This window comes from Stomoxys calcitrans, chromosome 5, assembly GCF_963082655.1.
Source record: "Stomoxys calcitrans chromosome 5, idStoCalc2.1, whole genome shotgun sequence".
NCBI classification, from domain to species: Eukaryota; Metazoa; Arthropoda; class Insecta; order Diptera; family Muscidae; genus Stomoxys; species Stomoxys calcitrans.
In genome coordinates this window covers 73,208,694-73,220,622 of record NC_081556.1, presented here as the reverse complement: position 1 = coordinate 73,220,622, position 11,929 = coordinate 73,208,694, and the positions used below count along the sequence as shown (strand labels likewise).

Genomic DNA, 11,929 nt, shown 5'->3' with positions numbered 1-11,929 from the left:
TGTTTTTACGTTGTATTAAAAAATTGCATTTGTAAACTTTAGAACATAGTTAGGTTTTGAATCATTGAACAGTGAAAACTACTTAGGTATCTCTTACAATGAGACAATTTGCTTAACGTAAAAAGTAACAATTTCTACAAAGTTGCAACAAGATTTTCGATGTCATAGCACTGATCACTCGTTAATGACGATCTGTTCCGATTTGATGCCTCTCGACTGCACAGCTTTGCCCAAATAGTAGGCAGATATGATGCTAAGAGCCTATAAATAAGAGGATGTTAGATCTTTTGCTATGCCAACACTGATCAACTACTCGCACTTACCTCAAGAGCCACTAATCCCACCAAGCACAAAATCAAATTATCACTTTCGTCGTCAATGAATTTAATAGCTCTTGTATCACAGCCTTGGGTGAAAACGTTGTCTTCATTCGAACAGTCCTCCAATCGACAACAGCTCTTGGGCAGTTTAATATAGTCAGCAGTTTTGTAATCGTCTGGGCCTTTCAAACCGCAGCATTCGTACTAAAAGAAATTGACGAGCAACTTAGTAAATTTAACAGGAAGAAAAATTACTTAATCACTTTACGATAATGATTTAGGACTCTATCAAGATTTCACATGCAAGAGTTAAAGCGTAAAATACCTGGGTACCTAGACCAAAAATTAAACTTCAAATCCAACATTTTGGAAAGGGCGAAAAAAGCAATTCTTGCCCTCTACCTGGCCTCTGGAGAACGTATTTCTGAATTCAAAACCCGCCCTTGGCTATCGCAGATCTCTTAACGAGATGACTGAACAGTTTTGTATCCATCCTAAAAGTAAAGGTGGTATTTTTGATTTAGATTCAGACAGCGACAGTGTCAATGAAACAGTTATCCCAGCCAAATCGTGAGATGAAGTCAGCGGGATTACGGCAGAAGTGAGCTATGACTTTGCTAAGCTCACAAGAAGACCGAGATAGCCATCCGGGGCACGACGAAGGAAACTGAGGACTATGCTGCGCAATCGGGCGAATGTGTAGGATGCTGGTAGGGATAGAACAGACCATTTTTATGAAAGCTGAAAAGGATTAGTTAAGATCCTAATATTAACGCATGAGGCAATGCAGTGACGGGGTACTCAATGCAGCCTAAAGAGCAGGGAGCCACCTATTTACAAAGTTTGGAACTGCTGGTTTGATTGTAAATAGTTTTTGCCGCCCATAGTGGTGTAACAAGGGAAGGTTAATGTAGACTGCCCTAGAGCTGGCAAAAACAATTAATCTATAGATAGTACCATCGAAAGTTTAATTTTCACATCAATATCGATAGTTTTTAATACTATCGAGACCACGGTTAAATTTAATGGTTAACATATACACCTCGGCAGATCGGTCTATATGGGGGCTATGTCAAGTTTTAGTCCGTTATAGCCCATCTTCGAACTTTACCTGTCTATACACAAAACGAATGGATATTTCGATGTGTTGCAAACGGAATGACAAAATGACTATACCCTCATCGTTCGGTGGTGGGTATAAAAAAAAATTATTCGATTAACCAGAATTGTCATAATTCATAAGCCAACGTTAGTTTTTAAAGTCTTTAAAATTAAGACAAAATAAAAAAGGTACGAATTTGTCCTATATTTTCCCATTTATGCAATGGGGCTACCCCCCGGGTATATTAGTTTCGTATTTTACTCTCAAGTAACTTTCGTCTGAATCCCACATTGTCCCGATCGGCCTACATGACCGTTTAACGGTGTTTTTTGGGGTGGGTGAGTCCCTGGGACTTGACTCCAAACGTTGCGTATTCTACTTCTGATTACCTTTTATTTGATACCCATATTGTCCCAGTCGGTAAAAATTTAACACTTGGGGAAGAATTGTTTATATATTGTCCTAATCGGTAAACATGTCCGTTTATTGGATATTTGGTGGGTTACCATGTCGTATATCAAAAAAAAAATTCCCCATATCCATTGGATGGCCAAACTCCACCATCTGTGAAAATTTCATGAAAATCGGTTCAGCCGTTTTAAGTTTATGGGTTACCTACAATCGAAGACAGATTTCATTTATAATAGAACTGTCAAATAAGGCCTGGTTATGCTCTCGTAAATGTAGTGTAAATGTAAAAGAAATGTGCGCAAATGTAAAGAGGCAATTATGCTTATTACAAAACGAAGCATTTGACAATTCAAACAAAACCATTTTTTAACACGAAAGGCGTGAAGGTGAGAGAGGGTCTGACGTCGAAGAACTTCAGGCATAACTGACAGGGACTGGATTGGGGCTATACCACGAAACACACAACAATTCAGGGAGAGCCATGTTCCATAACGATAGACGCAAGAAAATTCTGGGAAGGAATTTACACTTTTTGAAATCAGTTGTTGTTGCTCATGTTGTACCCACTTTTGTATGCGCGATAGCGATTCTCGGCAAAATCGTTCCGGTCCATAGGACCAATCGCCGCGGAAACGTTTTGGCCACTGGTGGTTAAAAGACGCCAATGGATCGCCTTGTCACATCGAGTATCACATGCACTCAGTATTTAAGCAAGAGTCGTTGCCGCCCGGCCTCTCACTGAGAGTCTCCATTCGATACCACTGATTGTCCGCGACTGCAATTGCAGCTCCTCCGTATACGAAGCATTCCACTAAGCACAACCTGAGCTTCTCGTAATGACGATGAACACCAAACAAATTGGAACTCAGAGGTTCAACTGATGTGGTGCTTATAATCATTGCGTTCTGGGTCGAAATCAGTATATGTATATGGCGGCCCTCAAAGCCGTGGTGCTCTAGTACAGAACAGTGAGGTCAAAGTGATTGGCGAAGTGTGTGTAATCCCTAAATAGACCCCTGTTTCATGACATAGTGCTGTAGATTAGAGGATACGCAGCGCCGTATTAGTACTTACCTCCTACTCTCTTCTTGTAATTTCTTGTTATTATATATGTCTTACTTTTTCATTTACTTTTCATAACAGGTCACACTGGCCAACTTTTCATGGTGGGCTACCTATTCAACCTTAATTTAAGGGTGATTTTTTTGAGGTTATGATTTTCATGCATTAGTATTTGACAGATCACGTGGGATTTCAGACATGGTGTCAAAGAGAAAGATGCTCAGTATGCTTTGACATTTCATCATGAATAGACTTACTAACGAGCAACGCTTGCAAATCATTGAATTTTATTACCAAAATCAGTGTTCGGTTCGAAATGTTCAGTGTTCGGTTCAGCGATGAGGCTCATTTCTGGTTGAATGGCTACGTAAATAAGCAAAATTGCCGCATTTGGAGTGAAGAGCAACCAGAAGCCGTTCCAGAACTGCCCATGCATCCCGAAAAATGCACTGTTTGGTGTGGTTTGTACGCTGGTGGAATCATTGGACCGTATTTTTTCAAAGATGCTGTTGGACGCAACGTTACGGTGAATGAACACATTTCGAACCGAACACTGATTTTGGTAATAAAATTCAATGATTTGCAAGCGTTGCTCGTTAGTAAGTCTATTCATGATGAAATGTCAAAGCATACTGAGCATCTTTCTCTTTGACACCATGTCTGAAATCCCACGTGATCTGTCAAATACTAATGCATGAAAATCCTAACCTCAAAAAAATCACCCTTTATTAACAATAAAGCCCACAGAGAAATCGGTGAATAGAAGAATGGTTTTGAAATTTCTTCAAACTTCAAATTTTATCAGCTGACACGAAAACGGCACGTTAAATTTTGTTTTTAGTGAATTCTACTCTCCGCTTACACTCGACAGACGTTCGGTTATTTGCATGTGTTTTCATGCAGCAAAACAAAACAGCTGACCCGTTTTCCTACATTTACGATATGCTTAAAAGAGCATAACCAGGCCTTAAGTTTTGAGCATAAGGCCGTTTGTCTTTATTAAACCAAACACCATAGGATGGGGGTATACTAAACTAGTCACACCTCGATCTAGAACCCCTTAAAGTATATATATTCTTGATCGTCTCGACATCGTCTAAGTCGAACTAGCCATGTCCGTCCGTCCGTCTGTCGAAATCACGGTAGAGATCAAACGTGTAAAGCTAGCAGCTTGAAATTTTGCACAGACACTTAATATTGATGTAGGTCGTTGAGGATTGCAAATGTGCCATATGGGTTCAGATTTGGGTACAGCTCCCATATAAACCGATCTCCGGATTTGATTTCTTGAGCCCTTACAAGCCGCGATTTTTATCCGATTTGGCTGAAATTTTGCATATAGAGTTCTGATATGACTTTCAACAACTGTGCGAAGTACGGTTCATGTCGGTCTATAACCACATATAGCTCCCATATTTTAGCGAAATCCAAGATTCGGCCCGGCCGAACTTAGCACGCTTTTACTTGTTTTTGAATACCATATGCTTTCCAACACCATATTTTGGTGATAACAGGTATATGAACAGAATCATTTCTTTTGAACCTTTTTCAAAGGTAACTCAACACCGCAGGAAGCATCAAAATGTTTATATTCCCTTAATTCACTTTATACACATTTTTGCATTAGGCAGAGTATTCTGTTCTGCTTTCGGAAATGTTGCAAAATATTTAACAAAACATCATAATTTTTTAATCATAATTACAAGATTTTTTTACTAACTCAATCTTGTATTCATATTACATTAGGATTAATTTGCCTTTTTTCGCTAATGGCTTAGAAATTTGCGAAAAAAGGTAATTTATTTATTTCATGTTTTTAGCCCATATGTTTTTTCATATGGAGTTTGACTGTTGTTCACGTGAAAAGCCGAATATAAAGGGTGATTTTTTGAGGTTAGGATTTTCATGCATTAGTATTTGACAGATCACGTGGGATTTCAGACATGGTGTCAAAGAGAAAGATGCTCAGTATGCTTTGACATTTCATCATGAATAGACTTACTAACGAGCAACGCTTGCAAATCATTGAATTTTATTACCAAAATCAGTGTTCGGTTCGAAATGTGTTCATTCATGTGTTCAGCGATGAGGCTCATTTCTGGTTGAATGGCTACGTAAATAAGCAAAATTGCCGCATTTGGAGTGAAGAGCAACCAGAAGCCGTTCAAGAACTGCCCATGCATCCCGAAAAATGCACTGTTTGGTGTGGTTTGTACGCTGGTGGAATCATTGGACCGTATTTTTTCAAAGATGCTGTTGGACGCAACGTTACGGTGAATGAACACATTTCGAACCGAACACTGATTTTGGTAATAAAATTCAATGATTTGCAAGCGTTGCTCGTTAGTAAGTCTATTCATGATGAAATGTCAAAGCATACTGAGCATCTTTCTCTTTTTCACCATGTGTGAAATCCCACGTGATCTGTCAAATACTAATGCATGAAAATCCTAACCTCAAAAAAATCACCCTTTAGTACCAACGCTTAAGGCTCTATTACACGATATGTACATGTTGACTTATACATATATTTAACCAGCTTCCTTACAACTTTAACATGATTACGTATAAAAAATTCAGATTTTGCTCACATATTTAGGTTATATCATACGAAAATAATACACATGTGTAATTGCAAAAATGATTAATCGTATGTAAATTGACAAATTTGACTAACATTTTCAATTACATGTGAATACAAAAAGTGACATGTCATAAGACATCTACATATCGTGTAATAGCGCCTTTAGTGTTGCAAACACACTAAAGCAGTGATGCACTCACTAACGCAGGCGATAATAATAAATTGTGTTTGTAAGAAGGGCAGCAAATCCCGACCAAACAGCCAAGTGTAAAATAACAACAATGCGTTGACCGAAAGAAGGCACACGAGTTGCGTACACTGTCCGGGTGCTTCTATTCGTTTTTCTCTGCTCTCTGTTTTTGCCCACCTATGCAATAAAGCAACCCCTAGTTTGCTCTATACACAAATAAGCACTACTGTTGTTAACACATTTAACAAGTACCCGGATAATCGAGGTAGTCACTTGCCGCACCGATTTTACATAAGTGAGCTCATATGCCTCTATGTACGCCGTTATGATACCAATAGCTGTACTGACCTCCCTCTTGCTTCCGTTCAGTAATAGCCTCGTCTTCTCACGATCTGGATCCCCCCATAGGATTTCCGCCGTCCTACAATTCGTCGCCCACTCCCTTAACTCGGACTGCGTCGACCCGCAAGTCTTTGGGTTAACCAAATTTATTGGTAGCAGTTCTCTGGCCTCCACTGCCAAATAGTCTGCTTTCTAATTCCTCCGTTACTCCGCTATGGCCCGGCAACCAAACGATGCGGATGATGCCATCATCAGAGAAGGCGTTAATCTCCTTCTTATACTGCAAGACTATTCGTGACCTTACCGTCCTGGTTGTCATTGTCCTTATGGCAATTTTACTGTCGGTAAAGATGTTCACACTCGACGTCCTCGGGTTAGCATCACACCACTTAATGCATTCCGTGATCGCCCGGATATCCGCCTGCAGGACCGTATTATAATCTGGCAGTCTAAAACAGATCTCAGTCCCAGGGTTCTCAATGTAAACCCCCAGGCCCACTCTGTCCTCAAGCTTTGATCCATCCGTGTAACATGATCTTCCAGATGGCAATACCAGGGTTCCGTCAATCCAAGACTGTGCCGAAGGCAGCAGTGCCTCGCACTCGACTTCAAGGTTCATCTCAGGTATCCGATCGGAAACCTCTTCCCTTCCCTCTGGGTTTCCTATCGTCACCACGATTTTACCGCAATGGTATGAGCTGCTCCCATCCTCAATCCATTCTCCCATCGCCTTAAGACTCATAGACGCAGTAGCTGCCTCACACTGAATCTGTATGTCAATAGGTCAGATATCAGTCCTCATCGCTCCACCTATGCCAAGACAACATGTTCTCTGAACCTGTTATATGGTCCTTATGTTGCACTTTTTCTCCATAGCAGTCCACCAAACTACTGAGGCGTAAGTAAGTATTGGTCTAATCACGCTCCTGTAGAGCCAGTGGACTATCCTAGGATTCAGGCCCCATTTCGAGCCTACGGCCAGTCTACATAGTGCCCAACATCTGTGAACCTTTTCAGTACACTCCTGAATGTGACACTTCTTGTGACACTTGACCTTGTCAGATATCGAAATCGTCTTATTGAGGAAATGTGGTGCATTTAATTGGCCCACCTTCGTCTTCCTCGTGAACAGGCATATTTCAGACTTCTCTGGGCTAACATTAAGACCCCTGGGTCTAGCCCAGTCATATGCCCTATGCAAGACCCTTTCGGCCCTTCTGCATAGCCTCAGTCAACATCAGTAATATGTCATTTATGGTGATCACCCCAAATACCCCCCTGTGGCGTGCATTGTGCCTTTATGCCATGGGACACACAATCTATCCACCTGTTCTTTAGCATATGGTTTATCCAGTCTCTAAGGACCTGGTCCACCCTTTGCCGGGCTTGGGTATAAACACCACGTTTGCCTCCTACCAGGCTTTCGGGGTATATGCAAGTCCTAGGCACGCTGTGAAAATATTGGCCAGGTGAGGCGCCAGATAGTCTACCTCTTTTTGTAGTAACGCCGGAAATAGTCCATCAGGTCCGGGTAACTTAAATGGTTTGAAGCTCCTCAAGGATTCCTTCACCATTCCATAATTATAAACTTTCGATCTACGTCATTATTCCAAGATTCCGGTGTCTCCGTGAGTTCCGGTATATCCTGTGGAAAATGGGTTTTCATCAAAAGCCTCAACATGTCCTCCGTTGTCTCTGCTCTCACTCCCATGTCGTCTACTAAAGTTTCATTTTGGACATGAGTTTTTGAGAGAAACTTTTTTTCTTGGCGGCGTCATAAACGCAATCGACCTGTTCGTAGAAAAGCTTCCAGGAGGCACATTTTGCCGCTCTGGTAATCTTATTGTATTCCGTGAGCTGCGTGTAATACACATCCCAATAAACTTCCGCTTTTTTGCAGCGTGCTCTGTTAAAAAGTCTGCGGACCTCATTCCCATTATTGCGAATCTCCCCGGTCATCCAGTGTTTTTCTTGGGCTGATTTCCTTTCCCGAAGAGGACAACTATCAACCCACTAGTGCAGTCGCAATCCTATTGACATTTTCGTTAATGTCTTCTATGCTTGGACAATCTAAATTATCTTGCCCAGGTCTTCTTCTGAGTAGCCTTTCGAATTTTGTCCAGTTGGTTTTCAACTTATTCCGGAAGCTTATCGGATTCGGCGCTGGCCGTGCTATTCTAAACCTAATGTAGCGATGGTCAGAGATACGAAGTTCCTTGGAGACCCTCCAATCCTGAAACTCATCGATTAGATTTTTCGAACATATCCTCACATCTAAACCCCCTCCCTAATCCTATTAACAAAGGTAGCGGTGTTACCAATATTAAGTGTTATTAGGTCGTTAGTATTTAAGAAATCTGCCAGGGCTTGGCCACGCTTATTAGTTTTGGTACTACCCCACGAAATGTAATGAGAGTTCGCATCGCACCCTATTAGTACCTCGTTTCCTGTCTGCTTTGCCGTTGCAAAACAGCTCCGACGTGGGTGGCGGTGTCAGGGAATCGAAAGGCAGAAAAAGTGATGCCAGGTATGCTCCACCGTCTCCCAGCTTCTCACCACTGTTGCATCCGACGTTGACAACTCTGGGGAAAATATATAAGTAAAATTTGTATGACAATTAACGCAGGTCCTAGGCCGAGTACCAGTAAATGGGCATCTTGGGAGTAGATGACGACCTCATCGACTGCTCCCTGTTCTTTAGACTGCATTGGCTTTGCTGTCACTGCACTGCCTGATGTCATCGTTTTAGGTTCTTTGTCTAGTCTTGTCTCCCGACTTTTTATAAAGTCGGTAATGATTCCATCGTCGGGTCCCTGTTCGTTAGGCTTTATTGGGTTTCCATTCCCTGTACTGCCTGATGTTTCAATACTAGGATCTTTGCCTTTTGACTCAATGCAACTCAACGAACAGAGAGCCGATGATGGTACCATCACCTACTTCCAAGAAGCCCATTTAATTTAGATTTGGAAGGCTAAGATAGGCAAAGATTTTATTTATTAACTACTGAAAAGAAGTTGCCAGACAACAGATTGAATTTCATCACATGCACGCTAATTGTAAACGTGTCTTAGGTGGCTAGACTAATTATCAGTACAATTATGCTGCTCTCCCGTCTGTCGGGCCTACAGTTCAATTAGCATAACCAGGCCTTAAGTTTTGAGCATAAGGCCGTTTGTCTTTATTAAACCAAACACCATAGGATGGGGGTATACTAAACTAGTCACACCTCGATCTAGAACCCCTTAAAGTATATATATTCTTGATCGTCTCGACATCGTCTAAGTCGAACTAGCCATGTCCGTCCGTCCGTCTGTCGAAATCACGGTAGAGATCAAACGTGTAAAGCTAGCAGCTTGAAATTTTGCACAGACACTTAATATTGATGTAGGTCGTTGGGGATTGCAAATGGGCCATATGGGTTCAGATTTGGGTACAGCTCCCATATAAACCGATCTCCGGATTTGATTTCTTGAGCCCTTACAAGCCGCGATTTTTATCCGATTTGGCTGAAATTTTGCATATAGAGTTCTGATATGACTTTCAACAACTGTGCGAAGTACGGTTCATGTCGGTCTATAACCACATATAGCTCCCATATTTTAGCGAAATCCAAGATTCGGCCCGGCCGAACTTAGCACGCTTTTACTTGTTTTTGAATACCATATGCTTTCCAACACCATATTTTGGTGATAACAGGTATATGAACAGAATCATTTCTTTTGAACCTTTTTCAAAGGTAACTCAACACCACAGCAAGCATCAAAATGTTTATATTCCCTTAATTCACTTTATACACATTTTTGCATTAAGCAGAGTATTCTGTTCTGCTTTCGGAAATGTTGCAAAATATTTAACAAAACATCATAATTTTTTAATCATAATTACAAGATTTTTTTACTAACTCAATCTTGCATTCATATTACATTAGGATTAATTTGCCTTTTTTCGCTAATGGCTTAGAAATTTGCGAAAAAAGGTAATTTATTTATTTCATGTTTTTAGCCCATATGTTTTTTCATATGGAGTTTGACTGTTGTTCACGTGAAAAGCCGAATATAAAGGGTGATTTTTTTGAGGTTAGGATTTTCATGCATTAGTATTTGACAGATCACGTGGGACTTCAGACATGGTGTCAAAGAGAAAGATGCTCAGTATGCTTTGACATTTCATCATGAATAGACTTACTAACGAGCAACGCTTGCAAATCATTGAATTTTATTACCAAAATCAGTGTTCGGTTCGAAATGTGTTCATTCACCGTAACGTTGCGTCCAACAGCTTCTTTGAAAAAATACGGTCCAATGATTCCACCAGCGTACAAACCACACCAAACAGTGCATTTTTCGGGATGCATGGGCAGTTCTTGAACGGCTTCTGGTTGCTCTTCACTCCAAATGCGGCAATTTTGCTTATTTACGTAGCCATTCAACCAGAAATGAGCCTCATCGCTGAACAAAATTTGTCAAAATTTGAACACATTTCGAACCGAACACTGATTTTGGTAATAAAATTCAATGATTTGCAAGCGTTGCTCGTTAGTAAGTCTATTCATGATGAAATGTCAAAGCATACTGAGCATCTTTCTCTTTGACACCATGTCTGAAATCCCACGTGATCTGTCAAATACTAATGCATGAAAATCGTAACCTCAAAAAAATCACCCTTTACAATTATCAGTACAATTATGCTGCTCTCCCGTCTGTCGGGCCTACAGTTCATAGCATGTTTTTTTGTAGCCTTGAAATTTAATCTATATTCTTATTTGGAATATGGATACTTATTTTTTCGTCAGGCACTATTATACTGATGATTAGTCTAGCCACCTAAGAAACGTTTACAATTGACGTTGTTCTTGTTTTTTAAATAATAACGTAACAAATATTTTTCTTTCGCAATCGATCCCGGATGTTTCCGGTTAATTGAATCACGCATAATCGATGCCGCACAGTGTTTTATAATATTTTTAACAAATTTGTCGATACTATCGATAATTAAAAAGAAAAATTTCGTAACAATCGAATGGAGCGAATATCGATAGTTTGCCAGCTATAGACTATCGTAGACGAGGTGGTGCATATGAATTGACATCGAAGGGATTTTTTAGTGCGTGCGGACCGACATACTGATCCAATCTTCAGAGTAGTAGCTGGTCCTTAGAGACTGGATAAACCCTATGCTAAAGAAAATATGGATAAATTGATATAAAGATACGCGAGAAATTGGCACAGGGTATGCCACAGAGGGCACTCTTATAGGGGACCACCATAAACAACCTATTGCAGATGCTGTTGAGACACCGTCTTTGAGATGGCATACGATTGGGCTAGACCTAAGGATCTCAATGTTAACTCAGAGAAGACAGAAATGTGCCTGTTCATGAGAAATACGAAGGGGGGCCAAATTGATGCACCACGTTTCCTCAACAAACCTCAAAGGAGTGATCTTGAACAAGAAACTAAATTGAAAGTGTCATATTCAGGAGCGTACCGGGGGCATTATGTAGATGTAGATGGGCCGTTGGCTCGAAATGCGAACTGAAATTCGAGAATAGTCCATTGGCTCTACAGGAGTGTGATTAGACCAATACTAAAGTGCATCGTAAGATTATACAACAGGTTCAGAGAACATGTTGTCTGGCATAGGAGGAGCGATGAAGACCACACACAGTAAGGCACTGTATACTTTTCTAGATATCCGACCCATAGACATACATATTAAGTGTGAGGCAGCAACCATGGCTATGAGACTTCGACTACACCGGGTCAATAGGAAGGAATGGAAGTGGTTTCCGATCAGATACATGAGCCGATACATCAGGTCGAGTGCGAGGCTCTGTTGGCAGCGGCACAGTCTGGGATAGACAAATCTCTGGTATTGCCATCTGTTCACGCTACATGGATGGATCAAAGATGGAGGAC

General features: G+C 40.8%; 1 protein-coding gene across 3 annotated transcripts in view; it reads right to left on the bottom strand.

Annotated features, from left to right (window-relative positions):
- Positions 1 to 11,929, bottom strand: part of LOC106081371 (tetraspanin-6) — a 34,788-nt gene continuing 22,859 nt past the window's right edge. For all 3 annotated transcript variants that reach the window (XM_013243268.2, XM_013243270.2, XM_013243271.2), the window contains 2 exons: positions 324 to 524; positions 1 to 261 (listed from right to left, as the gene is read on the bottom strand). In XM_013243268.2, coding sequence (XP_013098722.1) covers positions 175 to 261; positions 324 to 524 — 288 coding nt within the window. In that variant the 3' untranslated portion in view covers positions 1 to 174. The remainder of the gene's footprint in view (positions 262 to 323; positions 525 to 11,929) is intronic.